Genomic DNA, 24,487 nt, shown 5'->3' on the forward strand with positions numbered 1-24,487 from the left:
TCTCAAAAACATTATGCTAAGTTAAAGGAGCCAGAATAAATTAAAGACCTCATAAGGAACGATTCCATGTACAGGAAGCATCGAGAATAGGCAAATCTACAAAGAAAGAGAATAGATTAGTGGTTGCCTGGGGCTGGGAGTGGGAATGATACTGACTACAAACTAGCACAAGGGCTCTTGTTGGGATGATGGAAATTCTGTAAAACCCGATTGTGGTGCTCTTTGCATCATTCTGTAAGTTTGTTAAAAGTTATAGATTTGTACACTAAAAATGGGAAAATGTTATGGTGTGGAAATTTTAACTTGATAAAACTGTTAGGAAAGGGGGAAAGGAGAGAGAGAAAGAGGGAGAGAGGGAAAGAGGTGGGGGGAGAGACAGAGAGAGAGAGAGAACGAACAAACCCAGGTAGAATGGGGGGCGTGGCAAGAGTGGAAAACTAGCACAGGGGTGGGACTGACAGCCTGGAGCCAGCAGAGTAGGGAGGGTTGCAGGAATGACCAGAGACAGCCTGTTCGTGGAAGGAAGAAAGGCACACAGGGAGGAAAAGGAGGGGGAGAGAACATGTGCTCACACTTATTTGTAGCGAGGGAGTGAAGATGGAGCCAGAAGTTAGCCACAGCAGGGTGGGAAGTCCCCATTATGACCATAAGCTGATGACCTCTGGTCACCGTGTAGAAGAGGCAGATGCTGGCTGGGTGATTTCTGGACAGAGAGCAGTTAGTGCCTCCCATGGAGGAAAGTCCTGGAGTTAACTCTAACTAAATAGTGCATTTGTGATTGATTATTCTTAACTGAACTACTACTCCATCACTCTGCCTGGGCCTTCACCTATCTTGTGAAATCTGGTCACAATCCTTTTTGTCTGATAGCCAAAATTAGAGAACCCAATCTGCTTTGATTCCAAAGAAGAAATGACTGAATCTATTGTATCCCTGGCCAGACACCCTGGTCACCTTAAGCCATGTTCCCCATGGTGGGGTCTATATGCCCCTCCTCCACAGGACAGACCAGCAGTGAGGCCTGGTAGTTGGTTGGGTGTGGAAGGAGGAGTGTCCCATGGAGAAGCCCACAGTCTATTCTGGGACACGGGAGGATGCTGGGCGAGCGAGCACAGGAACCTGTGCAGTGGGCTGTGGGGAAGGAGCACTTACATTGGGCTGGTGAGCTTAGAGGACTTCACAGGGGAGGTGGATTTAAGTTGGCTTTGAAGTAGGAGAGGATACCAGGATGTGGGTACCAGGAGAATAGAGCATGGTGAGGAGAAGGAATTGTTGCAAGACAGGGACTGTCTCACTTGGTGTGAGGGATGTGGATGGAGGTAAGGATGGTGAGGTGCTTAGAGGCCAGGCTAAAGAGTCTCTACTGTCATTTCATAAAAGAATGGCGGTGGGGGTGCATTGCAAGTTTCCAACAAGACAGTTGCAAAAGCAAAGAGCTCTTTAAGGATAAATATGGTGGGATCACCATGGCAGGATGAGGATGAATGAAAGGTAGAGACAAGACAGGGTCAATTGCAAGGTGAGAGGCACTTCTGCATGTGGGTCTGATACACAGACCTGACACGCCTGCACGGAGTTTCTCCATGAGCCTTGGCAAGGGCGTAGCCATGATTTCCCCAGGGCTCCACAGGAAACACGGTCTGTGGACAAGTTCTTGGCTTGTGCCTGTGTCACCTTGCACAAAGCCCGGCCTGGGAAACTGATCTGGGAACCTAGGGTCCTAATACTGCTGCCTTGTTCTCTTTAAAGCAAATGCAAGCTCTAGGGATAGGCACTTAAGAGAACAGGCACTTAAGACTCCTCAGAAGGGGGGGAGTGGAAAGAAGCGTACTCCTAGGTAGAAGCATCAGGAAGGCAGAGCTGCCTGATGCTCCTGTGCCGAGGTGGGCAAGGGCCCTGCAGCAGCCCACCACTCCTATTTCCACCCAGATCTCCCGATCTGTCATCCACAGATGGAGGGGCCAGGTAGGTACTGATTGCAGTGCAAGCACCTGCCAGGAGGACCCGAGGTGCCTGAGCAAGTAAGCGATATGTGTATGCTTGTGGAGTGGGAGGAGGGAGAAAATCCCTGCTGTCCCCTCCATGGGCCCTTCCAGGAAGCCGCATGTGTCCCCTCTCATCCCTGGTCTCCCGGCTCCTCTCTGTGCCTTCATTCTTTATAACTCAGAGAATTAACTTCTGAAAAGTTCTCTAACAGCCACTGGGCCTCTTAGCATGGATGGTATGATGCAAGCCAGGGCTGGGATGATTTGTCAATGGAAGAGTCTCTAAAGTGTCTGTGAGGCAATGGCAGTGACAGCTGCTGTTTAAGAGACTTTGACTGACACTGGGAATGGTGCATATTTTGAGCCAGGAGCTCTCAAAACAACCAGAGAAGACTCCATGACAACATGTGATGCGGCCTCTGTCCACCCAGGGGCCACACTGCCAACCCTTCCCCAGGGTGCCAGGCTCCAGAGGCTCAGGGAAGGGCCAGGTGGGACAAAGGCAGCATGAAGGTGAGTCAAAGGTGCGCCATGGCAGGGGTGGGGAGGATAGGGTGAAGTGGAGGCAGTGTGGGAATGGGGTCTGAGTGGCAGGTGAGGGGACAGGGAGGGCACAGCAGGACCAGTCCAGGAGTTCCTTTTCTGTGACTGGCCAAGAGGCCAGGTGGGTCAGTCCCACCCAGATTTAGGCTTTTCTATTTGGAATGGTACCTGGTTTTGTGTTTTCTCCTGAGACTTAGGTGAAAAAGAGGTCCCTCCTGGCTCTGTTTACCCTCTCCCTGCTGGAGATGGGCTGGACTTCCTCAAGACTCTCAGAATCATTCTGGCTCAAATGCTCTTTACAGTTAGGTTCCCCCAAAGGTACAGACACCAAGATTTTCTCCAGAGTCAGCTGTGGTCTCAGGTCAGAGTACTATAACAGGTGGGATCGAGGGAGACAGCTGAGACTGAGGGAAACTTCTAACATGCTCCTGTGAACCACTCTGGGACTGAAGGAGAACAAGGTGCATGCCAAACCTGCAGGATCCAGGTGATTCTATGAATGTACACTACTCCCCTGCAGAGTCCCCATGGCTAGAAAGGACTTCCCTTTCTTCTGGTGGGCAACCTGGTCAGAGAGGAGGCACTGGAGTTCCTGCAAGGTTTCCTCCTGCTTCCTCACTGATCTGTGCTAAGAAATGTGACAGGGGAGCCTCCTCTTTCTTTAGTAATGGAGATTTCACTCCCTGCCCCTTCATATCCAGACCTGTCCAGCTCTTTCTGTTTCTCCAAAATAGACACTTCTGATTGCATGGGTTGTTGTTGCTTTTCCTTTTTCTTCTTGCCAAAGGGATTTGGAGCTTGTTGCTAAAACAGGCTTGGCTAGAGATCTTGGTTGGAGCCTGGCTTTGCAGAGAGAATGCATCCACTCTGACTCATTCAGCTTTATAGAGAGGCCTGTTGAAAACTGACCCAGGGGGATTCTGGGAGGTGGCCATTTGGGCAGTGGGCCAGGTTCTGAGGGGCAGCTTTGGAATTGGGTGCCTCAGAGACTCACCAAGCAGGTCCCTGCCTAGGAAATGTGGATGCTGCTCACAAACAGCTCAAAAAAGGCACCATCTCATTCCAGCAACAGACTGCTAATGGACAGTGAATATAGGCCTTATTTGCCACCCATTCAGCCTTAGGGATTAACAAACCTAATTAAGTTCACTTAATGATTTTAAGTAGCTGACAAAAAAACAGGTGTATGTCTGAATGTGGACTGAGGGAATAGCAATACTTTGGAGAGGGCAGGAAAGAATAACTGGACAGGGTTAAAAACACGCAATAGATAGGCACCATGTCTCAGATTCCTCCATTGGCCACTTACTGGCCCTGGAAGGAGGGAGTGTTTTGCATCCCTTTTCGCAGCTGGGGCTCATCTGGGATCTGGCTGCTTAGGATAGAACTGGCAGATACTGCTGAGAAAAACCACTTTCTCCAATTTCTCACTGCGCAGTTGATTTGCTTGGCTAAAATCTTCTAAAATGGACTGTCATAAGGCTCAGGGCGCAGTATGCATTTCTATTAGAATAATGTATGTGATGAAAAAGCACTGCCACCCTCATCCTATTATCTGCATAATTGACTTCAGTTATTGGCTCAAGAGGAGGGGCTGATGGGCAGCCTTGAATTCCTGGGACCAGTCTTGCTTAGGTTCAATGTGGCCAAAGCAGAACATGTGGGTCCTGACTCCACGAGTCTTTGGATCTGGCTTAGTAGAGTGGGCCAGGTCATGGTACAGGTCAGACTCAGGAGTTGGGAACATTCCCCATCCAACTCAATCCCACTCTCAGAAGCAATTTTCCACCTCCTGACTTTGTTTCCCTTCTGGGCAACAAGAACAGTGAGGAAACATCAATACATAGACCTTCCAGGGCTGCCAAAAGCCATGGAGATATTTTACAATGAGGTCTGTCTTCATAAAGGAGTCCTTCTGGAAATAAGAGAGAAAATGAATTTTCAGTTTGGCTGAGCAGGCATGGAGAGTCCCCCAGACCCTTCCACATTCTCAGTCGAGGCTTTAAAGCATTCGCTTTCTTTGCTCACTTTTGCAGGCTGAGACCAAATTGTCCCAGCTCCTTCATGTGCCCTGTTGTGTCATCAATCGGAAAAGCCTCCACAAGGAAGGTCCAGACTACAGGGTGGGTGGAACCCATTTCTAGCAAGTCCCCCCCCTTTGTTCTTTCAGTCCCTCAATCTGTGCCATGTCAACTGCATTCTAGTGGGGACACCAGGCTTTAAGGGGCCAGGCAAGAAGAAGGCAGGCCTTACTTTCTGGAGCCCTAGCCAGCAGGGGAGGTGCCTATGCACAAAAATATCTGACCCAGATGCTTGACTGTGCCAAGTCCCTGGGCGGGGGGGGGTAGGCAAATAGAGAGAGGGAGGGAGATGGCAAGAGAAGAAGAGGAAGGAGAAAGCAGGGGCGGGGGATGGGGCGATACAGAGGGAGCATCATTGGATCTGGCAGGTTATATACGTTTTGTGAAGTAGCAGAGGCAAGATGAAGGCTCAGGCCTCTCCCTTCCTGGGCTATTTTCTGCCATTCCTTGAAGAACCATCCAACTTGTTTAATATCATCTAGACTCATACATAGTCTACACTGTTAGTGAAGGAAAAGAAGCTCCTTGGGACAACCCGGGCTGTGGAGAACTATCTAGACCTAGAAGGTCCCACATCTATTCTTCTCCGAGAATGGGCTGTCTCTTCTCATTTCTCAGGACACATAGACATTTCCTACACTAAACTTCTTCTCTGCCTCTGTCTCTGTGTTGGCTTGTGGCTTGGAGGGCTGAAATGATACCAGAGATGGCGGCCCTAACAGGGAGGGGACCTATGAAAATGGTGGTGGCTAGATTTCTTCTCTTCTGACAAAAACATCTTTTTGAGTAGTCTTTTCTTTTTTAGTAACCTTTTCTGCTTGTTGGAGTGGGGGTGCTGAGTGTCAAAAAGTAGAGGAGAGAGAATATTGGACTGAATACTTGGTGGATCTCTGTGACTTGGGCAAGTCACTATCTGAGTTGCATCTTGGTTTTAAAAAATCTGTGTAACATGGTATTTTCATGGTGGAAGTCTTTATTCAGCATGAGATTCTACTTCATTGTTCCTGTTTCAAATTATATTTTTATTAGAAATCTTTGCTTCCACAGGCAGCAAATTTGTAACATTTGTCAAATTACGTATATTCTTCTTTGTCTTATAGCCCCCATCATGAGTAAGACACTTGTGGGTGAAGACAGGAGTATAGAGATGTGTAAGTCATGGACCTTGCCCTTGAAGGTTCCATCAGACCTATAACTCATACTATCCACCGACTGGGAGATTTTTGAAATTCCCTTTAGTTCTACTCCTCAAAGTTCAATGCAATATTATTCACATTGAATCTCGGTAGTGAGAGAGAAGTCAAGAAGGACTTTGAAGAACAGAATATTTAGGAGACTGGCAGAGCTGTGGACAGAAGTATCACTCTGGAGTGGGTATGCTGGTTGGGGCCATGCTGAAGGTGTGGGTGGGATGCCAATCAGGCAGTTTGAGATCTAGGTATATGCCTCAAATGGAAATGAAGATGAGTGAATCATCTACATGGACGTGAGGGTGGAAGCTGTGTTGGGGAGGCTCTGGGGGACAGCTCATGTAGAATTAGATTCCGCTTTGCTTCAAATATCAGAAGATCAATTACCCCCCAGTTTCAGACTTTGTGCCTAGTGGGAGTCAGGGCTGAGAACACAGAGTTACATTTTCCAGAAGTATTTAGAATTAAGAAAAACATATGCATCTGTTGATTTGTAACCAAGCTGTGGACATTACCAGGAAAATTTGAGCAGGTCTCTCTGAACATCGGTTATTCTTTTTTTTTTTTTTTCTAATGGGAGTTCATAACCCACTTGAATCAAATGTATGAAATATGGTATGTCAAGAGCTTTGTAATGTTTTGAACAACCAATTAAAAAAAAAAGAAAAAGAAACTTAAGGATGCTTTGTGATTTCCTGTTTGTGTGCTGTATTTCACAATTTTAAATAAATTCAAAAACAAAGGTGGAAATAAGAAAAGTGATGGTAGTGATGATAAAATAGAGAAAATAGGGAAAGATAAAATTAGGTGGAAGAAGATGGAAAGCTTTCTCCTTGCCTTTGCTTTTCCCACCTTTCCCAGTAGGTCTAGCTGTCTGGGCGTTTATCCAGAACCCCTCCAACAAAAGGGGCCTTTCAGCACCTGCTTGGGATATAGCACCACTGTCTAAACAGGCCCTTTTACATTCCCTCATTGATTAAGACAAACTAAAGGTATTGTACCTAAAGAAAATTTAGATGCTATGGGGATCCTATTCCCTTACTATGGAATCCCTTAAACTATGATCCCAGAGACTCAGGAGTCTGAGGCAGGAGGATTGCCTCAGCAATCCTCTCAGGAAACTAACGTAGTCAGCCACTTAATGCTTCTAACCTGCACAATTTTCAAAAATAACAACCATCTTCATTTTACAGAGCCTTAGCGCCAAAGAAATATTTTTTTAAAAATCTCATTGTGTGTATGATGCTCTCCAGAACATCGGTTATTCTAAAGGGGTTCACTTAGTGCCATTTTGAGCGACTGCCTCTTAAACCAGGCTCATGGGTCTGATCTGTCTCACTGCTTTGCACTCTTGATTGTGGAAACTTAGCAATCAAAAGCAACAGCTTGTCCCAAACGTGACAGTAAATCAGTGTTAGAAATAGGATTTAAAGCTCAGAATTGCTAATCTACTCCTTGCTCCAATGATCTGGGCTATTTTCTGAGAAAAAAAACAGGGCCAGATCCTTCTAGAGTTATGAATGCTTGATTTGTACATATCAATGCTTGGTTGCACATTGCATGCTGCGCCACTGGCCACATCTCTTCCCTTCTTCTCAGACAGCTGAACCAAAACTGTCCTGAGCCAATGGAGCCACTTGGAAGGCAGCAGATGGAGGGGATTCTTTTCTGGCTTCGTTCTTCCCCCGTTCTGAGTTCCACTTTGAGGGTCCAATTATTTCACATTTAGTCACTCACAAGAGCCTCCAGGGGTCTCCATGCTTTAGTAACCCCACTCTTCAGCCCATCTCTGGATTTAAAAATGTGCAAAGCACTTGGTTCAAGATCCACATCCACTGACCTCCAAGAGGACCACCTGAGGTTCTCTGATACAATGTAGTTGGTTTTTCTTGAACTTGTAGAAAACATTCCTGTCTCTAAGCCTCTGCTTGACATGATGGCCTTTCTGGAAAGTCCTTGGTCCTTTTCCCTAATACCTAATTTTTATCGAGGACTGGCTTATGAGTCTATCTTCCCCGCCCCTGCCCCATGAGGGTTCTTTGGACTGCTCTGCAATTGGAAGATCACTGTACCATCTGAACACCCGCCATGCTCTGTAAGACCCTGAACAGTGCTGGTGTATGACTGTTAGCCTCTTAATGATGTGCCCTGTGCTCTCAGCATCCTTTAGGCCCAAGAGGCTGGTTCTACACTCATTTCTACCCTCTTGCTTGATGGGGGTTTATTATAGTTTTGCCAACAGCGGGACAGCCAATGACACCTCTCCATATACTTCTTGATTCCCTGTCTTGCCCACAAGAGACCTGGATCTGTTATTTTATGCAAGTGACTTTCAAATGTGGTTACGTATCAAACCAAATGTGGTTGTCCAGCATGTGATCTACTGAATCAGAATCTCTGTGTATGGGGCCCAGATCTCTGGTGGTGGGGGAGGAAGAGAGTTTTCCAGTTCACCATAATGTTCAGTTAAGTTTGTGAACCAGGCCCTAGGCTGTTTTGCTAGTTTTAAGACTTTTCAAAAGTTCTTTTTTCCCGTTTATTTATTTATTTTTTGTTTTTAGACAAGAAAAATTCAGTGAGAAAAATTCCGGGGTGATTTCTGCCAGAAAATAAGATTTTTGCCGCATCATAAAATTTTGGGAATGAAACATTCATACCTCAGAATAGATCCTGGAATTGATTTCAGCCTTGAATTATGAGGCTTTGTGGAGAAGAAGCTTGATCAATGCTCAGAGTTGCTAAATGAGGAAGCAGTATTCTCAAGTAATACTGATAGATGCCCACAGATGGGAGCTGTATTCCTTGGCTTATTCCATGACACAACATCTCATTTCTTTTTTTTTGAATCTAACCCACTTCTCTGAGCACACATCTAGACTACATTTCCCAGCATCCCTTGCAGTATGTGTGGCCATGTGCTTGAATTCTAGCCAATGGAGAGTGAACAGATGTGATGATTCATAAAAATCTTTCTATGACAGACCCTCCCGCCCCATGTTCTTCTCCATTGGTTGGCTGAATGCAGAGGATTCCAAGGCTGAAGAAAAGGGTGAAAGCACAGGGTGGAAGGAGCTTGGGGCCCTGAATGACCAAGTGGAAGGCCACTCATGAACCCGCACATTCATTTTTTTATTTTATAAAAGCAAGAAATGTATTTCATTTTTACACAGTTCTGAGGATTGGATGTTTATTGTTATGTCAGGTAGTGTTACCCCAACTAACAGTGTATGTAGCACAAGCTTAGGTGTTCAGGTGTGCTCACCTGGCATGGTTGGGGTGATAACTGAACTGCTTGGGGGTGTTGGAGATGGGTCCACTTTACCCTTGGTGGCTGCAGGACCCTATAATACCCTTCCCTTACAGCTGCATATTTGGCACTGCCCTAGGACTGGGCACCCTAGTGAGCCAGGTAGGGTGCATTTAAGGAGGGTGCTCAAGCTCTCTGGGACATGAATACAATTTTCTTGTGCAAGGGTGCTACATGCATAGGCTTCAGGCTCACTGACCAGGTTTTTGTCATGCTATGGAGACCTGGATATTCATCTGATTCCCAGCTTTTTACCTGTGTCCTGACCACATGCCCACACCCCTATTGGGATGACCTATCTGGTGGCCCAGTTCTCCCAAGGCTGGGCCTGGCCTGCTCTTACAGACCAGAGTCATTCTCTGGATCCTGCCTGAGGGGCTGGGCCCTGCAGGAGTTTGCTGACCTCACGGCTGACAGCTTCCTGACAGGGCCTCGGGCAGCCCAGGCCATGCTCCATCCTCATGGTTCCTCCATCAGTTGATGTGAGATGACACCTGCTGCCTATTGTCACACAGATTCACGGAAGAGATTTTTCTGACCATGATGGCAAGGCTTTGAAAGAGAGTGAGATTTTGAGCTAGAAAATGATGCTTGAGTCCTGACTCTTCTGCTAGCTAATTTGTGTCTCTGGACAGTTATTTACTTATTTTGAGCCACAGTTTCTGAGCAATAGCCATTGCTCTCTGCTTCTGTTGGTGTGGGCATATTTGGTGGAGAAGACTCCTGCACAGCACCTGCCTTGCTTCCCAGCAGGCACCCCAGTGGGCTGTGGATTTACTGGGCCTTGAGCTGTTCCGATTCCCTGGGTCCCTGTGTCCAGCTCTCATGCTCTGCCATGCAGCAGTCTTGTTTTCCTGCCAGCCTCCCTGTTAGATGGTACACCCACCTTCAGAGCTGGGGCTGTGCTACTTGTCTAGGCAAGCCCATCATGGGACACCAAATGCACAATGCCTGAGGAATAATGAAGGATGGTACCATTTTATGCTTGAGAATCTTCACAGGATGCTGCCTGGTGAAGGGAAAGGCAATGGAAGCTGGGCCTCTATGGAGGAGCCTCTATGCCTAGTGACCTATAGGACTTCAGGAAAGTTATTGGACCCCTCTGGGCCTTGGTCTCCTTGTCTGAAAATGGAGGACATTTTCCCTGACCACTCGCAGTGGGCCTGAATGGGTACCTCATGCTGTGAAGGAGTGAAACACCCTGGGTGGAAGTGCATGGTGGAAGTGCACCTCTGTGGGTGTGGAGAGTGAGGAGGTGCAGGAGCCACTGTGACAGTCGCAGCAGCCTGTCCTGCAGAGGGCAGCAGGTGCTGGCTTATGGGGTTTGCAGTGGTGTGACATCAGCTCCTCCGCACAGGTGTGCCTCCTCCCTGGGGAGGGACTAACTGGTAGAGGCAAAGCAGATGGAAACTTGAAGGAGGGGAAAGAATGCAGGGCCTGGCCCTATGCTTCTCTCCTAGGGACAGAGAGGGGCTCTATTTCGCACAGGGTGCCAACCTCATGGTTGGATTTCCTGCATCAGTCCTTTTGGAAGTGAAATTTATTCTCAGGTACAGGGTGATTCGTGAAATGTATAAGTTCGTATATTTTATTTTATGTCTTTGTTAGAGGTGGTACATTACTACATTTGCAAACAGCAAAGACCCATCAGAACCCGGGCTCATTTGGGAGTGGGTACATAGATGTAGGAATGGTCAAAGGCATGCTGACTGGTGACCTGAAAAGACACCCAGGGGAGTGGACTCAATGTCCTGGAAAGAAAAGGAGAGAGTCCTCCCCTGCTGGTGAGGCGAATGCATTGCACCTGCAGGCCTGAGGAGAGGAAAGCAGGCAGGTGGGGGTGGGTGGTGGGCGGGAATTGAGCAGGAGGTGGTGGTGGGAATTAAGATGGTGGGATTTGGGGGATGCAAATGAAAAACAGACATAACTACCTGGAAGCAAATAAGAGGTGTGGCCTAAAAATGCCCAGAACCAAGCTATTGGTTAATAATAAGAGCTTCATACACAAGGCTCTGGAGAATGGAATATTGCTCAGTGTTAAAAGATAATAAAACTAAGGCATTTGCAGGTAAATGGATGGAGTTGGAGAATATCATGCTAAGTGAAGTTATCCAATCCTAAAAAAACAAAAAAAAAACAAATGTTCTCTCTGATAAGTGGATGCGGATCCATAATGGGGAGGGTGAAGCATGGGAAAAATGGAGGAACTATGATTGACAAAGGGGAGGGAGGTTAAGGAGGGTGCATGGGGGCAGGAAAGATGGTAGAATGAGATGAACATCATTACCCTAGGTACATGTATGACTGCACATATGGTGTGACGCTACATCGTGTACAACCATAGACATGTAAAGGTGTGCTGCAATTGTGTACAATGAATCTAAATGCATTCTGCTGTCATACATACCTAATTAAAATAAATAAATTAATTAAAAAATAATAAGAGCTAACATTGACCATGAGCACTCTGAATTATTTCCTCAGGAGGCACATAGGAAGCAACCTGGCCTAAGGATGGGGGGGGGAATTATCTAAGCTCGTTATCCCTCACATTCCTCATATAAAAAGGGGGATTAATTGTATTATCTCTCCCAAGGGGATGTTTGAGGATGAAAGGTGATAATGCATGGTAAGTACTTGTTAGAATGACAGGTATGCAGCAAGCACTCAACAAATGCTAGTTCTAATTATTTAAAACTCCTCAAGGCTGTAAGAGAAGCTGCAATGCAATTTATGGAAAATGTGAATTCAACACAACTTTTCCAGAGGCATGTCTAGACCTGCAAACTGAGGTCTACCCAGAATCTCACTGCAATCTACTACTTCTCTACCCAGGCAAGAATGAGTAATGAAAATGTTCTTCTAATGCCTTTCTTTTCTATGAAAGATGCTACAGAAAGATAGAGCATTGTAATCCATAGTACCCTGTATAAAATGGGGATTCTGTGGATGATAAACAAAAGTTGAATAGGAAAAAAAAATCTTGGCTCTGTGGAGTTTCTGGTCTAAATGCATGAAGACATAACTCGCAGTTTAACTGATCTCATTTGAAAGATGCATTTCTGAAACACACCACTTATCGTTTAGGACAAAGGATGCAAAAGGAACAGGAAACTTAAATATCTCCGGAGGGAACGTTTTTTCTTGTTAGACTATGTATATAGTGTACAGCTAAAAGCCTTTCTAATGACAGTGCTGGGGAATGGAGCCTACCCAGGTGTGGTAAGTTATGTACTTTACATCTGACTGTACAATTGCAATGATTTGTGGGACATGATTTGATCCATGGTATTTCCAAATCTATCTCATGATGAGTCAAACTTAGCAGCTTCTGCTCTGTAAGCACGTCAAAGCTTAGGATGGTCGGGGAAATTGTATTTAGTTGAGTGAGATCTATGATTATAAAGAGGAAAACCAGGAGCGTGTCCCTGCTAGAGTCTGACAATTCAAATTAAGGGGGAAGAACTTGCCTTTCTTCCATTTTGAGAACAAGTGGAATTAATTCCAGCAGAAAGCATGGCCACTGAGATGGGGGTTGGGAGGATGCTGATAAAATAGGAAGTAAATGAAGAAAATGAAGAAAATTATAGTAGTTAAATGAGGTGAATGTCAAGTAACGAGGTAACTTCCAACCACACCTCAAGTCCATATTTGAATTGGTGTTGTCCTTCGAAATTACCTTGAGAGCAGAGATCTGTATTCCAGGGGTATTGCCACGGCTCAGAACAGTTTGAGCATGGCTCCTGGAGGTTTTTCTTGTTACTCTTTTTGTAGAGTTACTATAATTGCATAATGATGACAGACTATTACATTACTTCTAACACTCTGCATATTTGTAAATAGAAGGAATATCATTCTGTGGATCAATGCCCCCTGATGCTAACCTCTTTGCATCTCTCCTTTATGAGCCTGTGTGGGATGACTGCCTGGTGGGGATGATCTGACTACAGCTCTTTTGTCTCAAGTGCCCAGTTCTAGCTGTCTACTCACAAGGAGACCAGGGCACATGATTAGGATCAAAGTCTTTCTTATAAAGTGATTCCGACAGGACAATGACCAGAGACAAAGAAAGCACAGGTACCAGGCAAGTCCCTAGAGAGGATTCCTTGTCACAAGAGTAACAAATGCTGTTTGGGCTCATCTGACAGAACACAGGTGTTGCTTTGATATACAGAATGCTTTGCAACACTGTTATAACAAAGTGATTCTTGTGTCTTTGTAAGACACAGGTTGAACAGAGGAGGAGTGCCAGATTCCACCAAGTGGAATTCTCAGTTCATTCAGCTGGAATTTGGAAGCATACACAACTTCTCTTAATATATCATTCTGCCAACATGGACTTCTTGGGCAAACTGTGTGTTAGGCATGGTATCAGGCTCAAGAAGCAGTGATACAGAGGACAGACATGATCCCTGCCCTGTTGGTCTGTATATTTGGACATAAAAAAAAAACAGACAGTAAAGAATGACAAGGTAGTATAGGGATATCTCAAGAGTCATGAGAAGGTATTGTAGGTAAATATATAGTCTAGGAAGATTTTTTTTTAAAGTGAATAAAGGGTGGTATTTAGTAAAGATAAAGAAAAAACATTAAGGTTGAGAGAATGGCAGATGCAGAGGCCTGGAGGTGAGAATTACGTGGCACAACTGAGTGGAAAGTTCCATGTGGTTTCTGGGCAGAGTGATGGGGAGAGAAGGCTGACAGGAAGAGCTCGTGAAATTAAGATTGGACAGGTCACACATGGGCCTAAGTGAAGGTCTAATTAAAGAGTTTGAAAGGCACCTGAACACCTGCAGGAAGTTAGGAAAATAATTAGATTTATGTTTAAAAAGATTATTCATGTAATGCCCAGAGGCTGACTAGTGTCTAGAGCCCAGGAGCTCTTCAGGGCTAACCTCTAAGCTCTGGATAAATCTCCTTTTAAAAACACAATGTGTGGAGGTTGGGGAACCTGGGAGCAGAGGCGTTTTGGGATAGCTTAGGAAATAAAGCTCCTGACACCTTTAAGGGCAGGTGCCGGGGAGCTGTCCACAGGCCAGTGCTGAATGGCGGAAGCTAGGGGCTGCCCGAGTGAGCTTCCTGGGTGAATGCAAGTGGAGGTTGGGGTTCGTGCCCCCCTCGGGGGTGGAGGGAGAGGCTTGGCTTTTATTTGCCTTTGTCCATTTCATTTTCCTCTTTATTTCTTTTATTTTTCTCTTCTTTTCCTTTTCCCATTTTCATTTTGTGGCAATGCAGGTAGCATAGCCCACTCTCCTGAAAGGAAGCGGGAAGAGTGGGTGGCTCTTGCTCATCAGAGACTTCTCCTTATGAGGAATCAGCAGAACACTGATGACAGTTAACTAATAAAAACCCCACTGTTATCTTAGGTTTGCATGACTGGCTATTATTGTTAAATTGGCCATCGCAGACTGAGGCATTGTGTGTGTATGTGTGAGGGGGAGTATTGTCTTTATTGTATTATAGTTGTTATTATCAGTTATTGCTGATTAGGCATTTAATGCAGGCCAGGCTCTTCCCCAAGTACTTTACTTTTCCAAACTCAAGAGGAGACTTATTATCTCTGTTTTATAGAACATGACTTGAATCAGAAGTTCAGTGGTTGTGATTTGTGCTATCAGTTCAATACATTATTACTAAGGCCACAAACCCAAGGGACAAGGATGAAAGATGCAGAAAACAAAATTCATCGATACCTACTACGCATGAGTTCTTTGGACAATCATTCATTTGGTCTCATAGCAATCCTGTGAAGTTGTACTCTTGTTATTCTCATTTTAAAGATGAGGATGCTAAGGTTCAGAGAGGTTAAAGTTAAGGGGATGAGGTCACACAACACATACTGGCTGAGTCAGTTTTAAAAGTTGGGACTCTCTGATTCTAAAGCCTAGACTCTGTCATCCAGAGTTTCTGTAGTTTTATGGGCCAGTCACAAGTGCAATCTAGTTTGCTTTCAGCTTGCCTCATTCTCCTGCAGTTCCGTTTTCCTTGGGTCCCAATGCCTCCCATATCAACTCTAGCTCTGAGAAGCCTGCTTCTAACACATGTTGGTAGCATGCAGGCTCACCACCAATGGAGGCTCTCTTGTTTTCTGCAATTGCACACTTTTTGGGTCACAAGGCATCCTCAAACCAAGCTAGCCTTTGTCTGAATTCCCGCTGGACAGTTTGGTCTCCGTCTCAAGATTGAAGATGTCAATCTGGTACACAGCCTTTACAAGAAGGCTGAGAACAAAGTCTCTTTCACATGCACCTCTCGTGGATGGGAGTGAACCCAGTCAACATCTTACTTGCTTTAAATTCCCTGGAGTGGCTATGAAAGAGAGAGGTCTTGCTCGATCAAGGAGAAACAAACCCTTTGAATCATCTGAATTAATTCTGCATCTCCCAGGAGGGAGGACTTTGGCATCACTCTCTTATTCTCCATCCCTGGTGCCCAGTCTCACAATCCCAAAGAACAAAAGAGGAGTCTGTGGTAAGTAGTGCCCAAATGATTTTTTTTCTTGCACTTTAATTAAATCCATTTTTCCTGGGGTCACTGCCTTGGTATCTATGGGCTTTGATCTTTAACCCACACATGAAGGAGTGGGTAACTTGTGCTCAGAGTAAGGAAGGTGCCTTCTTCCTGTGCCAGCAGAGCTCCAGCAATGAGCCGTTGGATTAGCAAACTCTGAGGTTGGGGGGGAGTTTGAAACCTTTACAAAGCTGCATGCTAACTGGCTTCAGCCTCCACTTTGCCTTGAGCCCTTGACCTTCCTATATCAGAGGTGACTCCATCAGATGATAATTTGATCATGTTTTAGGAGACTAGTGTGGAGGTTGCTCTGGAGTGTAAGGTTCGATGTTTGGCTTATGAAAGATTTTTTTTTTTCTTTTTCCAGTCTATTTGTCTGTTCCATTTTTAGAAATGACCCTCCCCTGCTCTTTGGTCAGGAAGGGGTCAGCACCAACCACCGAATGTTCAGGATGACACAGCAGAGTGTCACATGAGTGCTACTGTGCTAGGCTGTCTACACAAATACTGCTTGCTCCAGGCTAACTGCAGGTGGCAGAGCAGTGCCATCCTGGGGAGACAAGTGGCAGCTGAACTCTGTGGGTTACTGCACCATTTCAGTGCCACGCAGAGTTAACAACCTCCTAGCCCAACCTTCTCCATTTAAAGGCGAGGAAACTGAGGTTCAAAATAGTGAAGGTCACAGAGACCATTAGGGATAGAATCCAAACAGAAACCAGGATCTCTGGTAGAAAGTCTCCTGTTTACTGATGAATTTGTCATCTGCCTTCATCGATCTGCCTCAGGACCTGACTCCACAGAGAGTGGGCTCGGTCAGGTCTGGGTGCCAGTCCTGACTCTGATGCCTGGTGGATGGCACTTCACACCCCTTCTTCTTGTCTTATCCCCTTGCAAAAGGACAGGAGTGAGGTGGATGATGAGGCCTGTCCTATTTCCTCGAAGGTTTTATTGTTAATAAGGAGAAAAGAAAATACCAAATGGGAAAGTAAAATAAAATGCACCAAGTAAGAGAAAATGCTAAATACATAGAACGTCTGGATCTTATTTGGGAGTAATGTGAATTGCTCAATTTAATGTTTTCCTACAGATAGATACTGGAGGCAGCAGATCAGACCAGATTAGAGATGTGGGAGACGAATGCCATTAGCACCCAAATCCCTTGGAGAATCCTGTGCTCCTGGTAAAACCTGCAGAAAGTGTGCACATCTACATGTGTGTGCATGTTTGTCCGGGGTGAAAGGCATGGGGCCAGGGAGGGAAGACATGGCGCCCTTCAGCACTGGGCCTGGTAGAGGGGACGGGGAGAGGCCCACCTGTCGGACACGTCGAGGAGAGGCAACACTGTCCACCGCCACAGGCTCCAGCCTTCATTGGTGGCAACGTGCCAGATCATCCTGCTTTGCTCCTTCCCAGTTTTGTTCTCTACTAGCATCAAGGACACATTTCCCCTCAAGACTCCACGGATGAGCCAGGACATTCGGAGCTGCGAGGGAGAGAAGAGCCAAAAGATGAGGTGTTAGCATGGAAAGGAAACCTTAGGGCCCCTTCTTGGGTTATCAGTGGAAATCCAAAGGATTTTTCTGGAGACTCAGCTGAGATTGGCCCAGTGAGGAGAGCAGGGCACCCACTGCCTGATCTTACTCATTGTCTCCCAACGTGGCTTTCATTAAGTTCAAAGAGCTGTGCAGGGACAAGCTATGGGTAGTTCTGGAGCTTTATTTAGGTTGACAGTCTAGATTTTACAAGATTCTTTCTTGGAGGTAGATCAGTGGAGTGTTAAATGAATTTCCTAAAGAGTAGCTAAAAATTTTTGTCCATGACCTCAATCCACTTTGCAATCTTAGGCAAATGATTTTTTTGACTCAATTTCTTTGAGTGATTTAGGTAAAATAGATTTTTATTCCTTCCCCAAAGATTCCAATGCTCTTATTTGAACAGCAGGAACACATTACGTATTAGTTAACTGGAGATTCTGTGACTTGGTAGGTAAGGTCAGACAAAACCCTTTATATCAAGATGTTTTAATACAGTGTCTTCCCGAATGAGGGTGCCTGTTTTTCCAAAGGAAGAAGGGAACTTCACCCCAAATCAAGAGAGAGTAGTTTCATGACACCTCAGGAAACATTTGATACTTTTTGCCTGCAGTTTGGGGAGCAGAGTGGGTTAGTGTCTCTCCGGAAAACTCAAAGTTTTTCTATCTGGAAAACATAAATCCCCAGAGTTTCCTTAGGCAAAGAAATTCATGAATGTTTCACAGTCTAGAGGGGAGCCAAGTACAAGTGGGCCCTGTGGGTCATTTTAGATCTTGTCCAAGAGGGCTACACCGACCATAGCAGAAGAGCTGCTGGTACCTTGAGATGCCCAAGGGCAGAGGGAGAAGGAAGTGACCACCTGTAACTGAGACACATATGTTCTAGTCAACATGAAAGACCCTAAGTCACAGTGGAGATGGCGGAGAGAAAGGTAGATCTCTGAAGGAACCATGGAAGTGTCCCTGTGAGAAACACAAGCCTCAAACACGTGTGCAGGGAACACCAATACCAGATCCCCCCAAAAATCCCAGCCAACTAAGAGTTTTCTTGGTCCCTTTGTGTTTCTTTTCTTATGCTTACAATCCTGAACGGTCAGAGGTCAGCAAGAAGACAGAAGAGGAGAAGCTGGATGGGGAACCGGAAATGTCACTGATCACACCCTTCCCTGATTTAAGGCTGTCCCTCTGCAGCAGGACCAATTACAGTCAGAGCAGGGGAGGGAAAGAAGCCCTAATTTTAGATCAAGGTTGAAGTTCTGACTGGCACCACATTTTGATTATAAGATAAGCCAGTGTTTTGTGATTTGAAGAAACTGGAGAATAGTCTGCTTCCCTTGGAGTGATCAGACAAGTAGGGGGGTCTGACTGAATTTTCACCCAGGACCCCATACAAGAAGCTCAGTGAAGGCTCCGAGACTCCCCCACACCAGTTTATCTGCAAGATTTACACCTGCCTTACGTATTTCTGCTCCTGTACCTTTGATCCTTCCATTTCTTCTACCTCCACTTTTCTTCTCCTCATGTTAAAAAAAAAAGGACATCGATTTTCTTTTCAGGAAGCTTTTTCTTACCATTCTACTCAGAAACGACTTCCTCTTTCTCTGAAGTCCTATAACTGAGGTGACTGGGATCCTCATGGGACATGCCTTGCTTTTCCTTACTGCAAGGCAGAAACTGTCTTATTTATCTTGTACTCAGTGACTGTCAAGCTTGGGCACATGGTTGGAGCCAGTCAATGTCAGAATGAATAAAAAGGTATACAAACATAGGCAGCCACTCCTGTCTTTACCAGGTTCCCAGCTCTAGTGAACCAACTTTTCATCCTCTGAAGCTTATTTGTACTTTCATGCATTCTGGAGATCAGGTTCCAGGGAAGGGGAGAGAATCTCCTATCTCTCAGCCACCTGACGATGTTCTAAACTGCCCAGTTCTCATTGCTCTTAGGAAGTATTCAGTAAGAAGCAGAGTCTGCTAGTGACATGAGCATGTCCATGAGAAACAGCCCTGTCATGTCTATGGGGGGCCAGCTGACTGCTGAACTTTCTCATCTTCCCACACTACATTTTAGGCAAATTAGGTTGTGAGAGAGTGGTGGAGAGAGAACCCACATGATATGGTGCTAAGGTTCCAGCATCTTTATCCTGAAGACATCTTCCAGGAGCCTTCTTGGTTGGTATCAGCCCTTGAGGGAGATGATCAGTTATTGATTCACAAATATTTACTGCAGACCTACTCTGTGCTGCATACTGTGCATATCTTCCCTGTGCTCATGGACCTTATCATTCAACCAGGAAGTTAGAATTTAAACTAATAATTTCAAGTGTCTGAGTGTAACAAAAGATGAAGTAATTGGAGCCACTTGATAGCCAGTGCAAAAGACATAAGACAATCAAAGCATTGATATCATCAAGGCCTTGGGTAAGACAGACGCTGGGCCCAACTGTTCAGAGCAATGAATAGATAAGAACATTTTAAAATTAATTTTCCTTTCATCTTTTTTTTTTTTGTGTGTGTGTGTGTGTGTGTGACGCTGGGGATTGAACCCAGGGTCTCACACATACTAGGCATGTGCTCTACCACTGAGATATCTCCCCAACCCCTCCTTTCATCTTATAATAGTACCACTTATAGTTTATAGCAGAAAACACATATCTAGGGCCAAAACTCAAGCCAAGGCATGCACTGTCTGAGCTTCAACAATGTTGAGTTCTAGAAATAGATACAAAAGTCTTGGAATAAGATTAGCAGTCAATAAGTAGCTAGTAAAGTACATTTAGGATCATAATTTTTTTTTTTAAATCTGCGGAGTGCTCAGTAAGGAGATACCCAGGCAGACCCTCTTCCTTAAGACAAGCATCACACAACCCACTGTTTTTGCCTTGGTCTTTGCCTTGGACACACTTCCAAGTTCTGCCTATAAGAGCCAGTGAGTGCCTTGTTGATCAGATTGTGGTCCTTGGACCCATGTCTTCAATATTACCTGGGAGCTTGTTAGAAATGAGGAAGCTCTGGCTGGGCCCCACACCTACTGAATTAGAATCTGGAGAGAAGCACTGAGTTAGAGAGCAGCCTCTGGAACTCTACCCTAGTGCTCCTCTGACTCATTCACCACCTTTCCAGAATGCACTGGAAACAACTGCCCTTTGCATCAACACTGATTCTTCAGGGGCTCATTTGATCATCTCATTTCCTGGCTTGTTCACTCTGTCAGAACTGGGAGTTCGTGCTCCATGGTTCAAGTGCATTAACTGTGTGACCTTAAGACTATTGCTTAGTCTCCTCTGAGCCTCTATTTTGTTACAGATAAACTTATGATCATACTCATACTTTCCCTGCTCACCTTAAAAGGTGGTTATAAATACTGGGTGAGTTAAAGAATGTGTAAGAGCCCAAGTGAGACTGTGTGTGGCGTGGGGAAACCAGTGGTTTTCCATCTGGGCTGCAAATTAGAGTCACCTGGGGCGCTCTCCAAATTGCCAATGTGTGGGCTCCACCTGAGAGATTCTGATTAAGTAGTCTTGGTTAGGTTCTGGACATCAGAGGCTTTAAAATCCCTCCAGGTGATTCTAAAGTGCATCCTGGGATGAGACCACTGGGGAGATGGGGCTACTTAGTGCAGAAAGTAGCCTGGCTCTCTCACTGAGGGGTCCATTTTCATCCTAGACTTTGAGTTTGAAGCTATTCTTAATTACTAAAAAAATGGCTTAAAGTGTACCCACCATCACCAAAGTGTAGAGGGGGTGATTCTTCTATAGAGAGGAGGACACAGCCCTCCACAGAGAGTTTTCATGAGGTTACCACATCAGCTCCAGGCAAAGACTGAGAACAACCCAGAAAGTGAGGGACCCCTGGGCTGAGGGTGAGCATAACTGACCTGAGCCAGACCTTGCCTCTTGCTCCTGCAGGGCAAGGTTCTCACCAATTTCTTAATTACTAGGACAGGAGGACTGATGTCAGGTCTTAGTGAGAATTCCTTATTAATCACCGGTGTCTAAGGGTATAGAGCGCTCTGGTTCCTAAGGCAAACTGCAGTTCTGAGTCTGTCTCAAAGGCTGACATTTCTCCTATCTGGTCCTAGGTGACAGAGCTCCTCTGGTGTCATCCTAATTACCCATGCCAAGGACATGCAACTAGATCTTAACAGTAAGATTCCAGTGCCCAACTAGGCACAACACACTCTTGAAAGTTGATCTTCATACCCATTTCTATCTTGTGTCTTGTAGGATACAAAACCACTTGTTTATTGAATGCCACAAAGCTGCACCAGGCACTTACACAAATGCTTATCATTGTACACTCACAGCACCCCTTCATGTAGCTATTGCTACTCCCATTTTTCAGAAGAAGAATCTGAGGCTTGCAGGGGCGAAGCCAGTCCCTTGTGGGCCCATATGCTGTGGACCTGGGCTCTACTCTCTGTTCTACACTGTTCCTACCACACCTTCAGAGCTATGCACACTGAACATGTTATGATGATCTTTAATGTATCCGGGGTCTATTGAGAAGATTTTCTTGATTCTTTTTGCTCACAGTGTGGTCTGTGGAGCAGCAACAATGGTATCACCTGAGAGCTTGTTAGAAATGCAGGACCTCAGGTCCTGGTCCAGCTCTACTGAATCAGAATTTATATTTTTACAAGGTCTGATCTGAGAAACACTTTCATATTGGAGGGATTAGGGGGATAGTGGATTTTCAGCCATTTATAACCCTAGCCCCAGTGTGTGTGTGAATGTGAGTGTGCGTGTGTGCGTGCGCACGCGCGCGTGTGCAAGTGTGTGTTCATGTACATATCTATTATATTTATGGGAAATAACACTTGTTGGAGCCTGTAACAATATAATTTTTGATTCTCCTGGACACATCCTAATAGATATAGGTTCTAAATGGCAGCTTTTGAATAATAGACTCTTTTATATGCAGACAGCAAGTGAGAAGAGTGAAAAGAAACAGCACCAAGAGCACGCCACTCGCAATTATATCTCCTGGCTCCAGCTGGCCCTTTTACAAGGGCCTTTTTTCCCTGCCTCTCTGTGGGGCCTGATAGACTTTCCAATTATGTGGGACCAGTGTTTGTCGTTTTATTAATTAAAGTCCTGTATGTAAAGCAGGAGCCTCATTGTGGCTAGGCCTCATGCTACTATTTCTCTCATGGCCCTTTCCTCCTCTGGAGGTAATGACTGCAATTTTATGTCTAGGATGTGGCCCGTGTTTGCTATGCACTCCTCGTGGCAGCTTCAGAATAATCTCTTGAACTCATAAGAAAATATCATAATGCAATTTAGCCTGCAAAGGGACTCAGTGGTATCCAATAATGTCCGTACTGCACGTCATACTCGCAGGGGTATGGGACACTACAGGTGGAGGTGGTGGTGAGGTTTGCTATCTTTCAAAATTTATGAAGGGCTGCAAGAGTTCCAAGAGTAGAGCCAAAACCCCAAGGATGGATGCACCCAGTGTGCATTTCACCCCAACAGAATGAAGCGTGTCTTAGCAGCCAAAGATGTGCCAAGATGAGCGTGTTTGGTGGGTGACAGGTATCCTGGGTACTCCCCACACTGGGAGTCATCTAGAAGACAAAAAGACTTCATGATCAGGATTGAAATTGTTATCAGGGGCCAAGATGGGGGTCAAGACTCCCCTCCAACCTAAAATGCCACAGGGTTTTGATTCAGGGTAGGAGCTTGTAATTTTTAAGATTCCCTGGTTTCAGCAAGGTATATTATTAAGAATATTGACTCCCTGAAAAATCCAATGTTTTTGTTCACCATCTTCTAATTCACCTGGAAAGAATAAACACCAGCTCTCTAGCTATAAATAGCCTAATGAAAAATCAACTCAACACAGCAAGAAGCTGCCCAGATGCAGATTTTTTTGATAACAAGCAAATAAAATGTGATGCTGGCAAGTACTAGAAGCTTAAGGAATGCTGGATTCCTGGTCATGCTGGAGACTTAAAAGACCAGAATCCTTTCTGAAGACACCACCTCATATCTTTCTTTCTGAGACATCACATTGAAGCCAAAGGATACCCAGCTGGGGACATCCATCTGACCCCTTTGTAAAAACATGGAGAGAAAACATGAAGGTTATGTATATAAAAACAACAACATTGGAATCCCTGGGTGGTGAGGTTATAGAGTTACAGATATTTATTTTTTCTTCTGGGGTCTTTTCCAGATTTTTAGTCTATAACTTTTGAAAACTAGAACAGAACTATAGAATAAATTTAGAATAGATATTAAAAGCATGTTTATGAGGAATAACATTGATATAGAAAAATGTAAAATGAATTAAGGAGAAATGAAATACTTAGATGATGTGATACCAAATGTATGAAAAACCCTTTAACTACAACCATGCTTGGTTCTCTCTCCCTCTCTCCCTTTCTCTGGAAGGAAGTGCCACCACGGTGATAGGTGTTGTCTTTTGTGGGGGTAGGATTATGGGCAATTTTGCTTTTCTCATTTATACTTCACTGTGTTTTCCTAATGTTCTACAATGTACTGCAGAGTACTTTTATTATCAGAGAAAAACAAAAGAGTGCTACATTAGAAAAGGCAGCAATGGAGGACTTGGGTGTTGTTGGAAAGTAGGAAAAGAGAAAATCATCTTTTCACCCACCTTGGAGTGGATTGAGTTCTCTGGCCCGAGTTGTGGGCTTAGTGAGAGACCTGGAGCGGGGGGAGCTCCTGAAGGACCAGGTAGGACAGCACTGTGGACAGAGCATGGGCTTTGGGAATAGAGCGGGCTGGTTTTCATTTATTACAGAATATTTCAGATCTCAGTATGTTCTTCTATAAATTGGGGCCAATGTGCTTTCTCTAGAGAGCCACCGCAGGGCTTCAATCAAATTAGATGACGCAGTGCCCACATGAGCAAAGACATTTCACAAATGTCAGTTCTGTTCTCTACTGGAAAGGGCTGGTACGGAACACCATGTTAGAAATAAACAGTTCACAGAAAGACAGAATAGGATAGCATAAAGGATGCAAAAGTCTCCTCTGTGCCTCAGTTTCTCTGTGTGCATTGGAGATGATGCTGGGAGCAGATCCATTCTATGCAATGAAACTCCAGTGCCTTGATGGACAGCTACTGGAGGCATGCGAGTGTCTTCAGGGGCCCAGAGCCCCCCAGAAATGTTGATTCCCTGGCAGCTGGGGAGTCTGTGCTCTTACCAGAGTACTCTGAATCTGGGACCCGTGAATGTGTTATAATGATCACCAGTGGGAGTCACAAGGCTCTGTGATTACCATACCGCTTGAATGGGACCCAAGTCTGTGCCAAGGGCTGAGAAAGATTTTATTCACTCCCTGAGCCTTGACAATAATTCTTCATATGCC

General features: G+C 45.2%; 1 protein-coding gene across 1 annotated transcript in view; it reads right to left on the reverse strand.

Annotated features, from left to right (window-relative positions):
• Alk (ALK receptor tyrosine kinase) overlaps positions 1-24,487 on the reverse strand; it is a 668,653-nt gene that overhangs the window by 74,824 nt on the left and 569,342 nt on the right. Inside the window, exon 9 of the mRNA XM_058578442.1 lies at positions 16,930-17,099. Coding sequence (XP_058434425.1) covers positions 16,930-17,099 — 170 coding nt within the window. The remainder of the gene's footprint in view (positions 1-16,929; positions 17,100-24,487) is intronic.

This window comes from Marmota monax, unplaced genomic scaffold (assembly GCF_021218885.2).
Source record: "Marmota monax isolate L192 unplaced genomic scaffold, Marmota_monax_Labrador192_F-V1.1 WCK01_AAM20220418_F8-fsc00010, whole genome shotgun sequence".
In the NCBI taxonomy this organism is placed as follows: Eukaryota; Metazoa; Chordata; class Mammalia; order Rodentia; family Sciuridae; genus Marmota; species Marmota monax.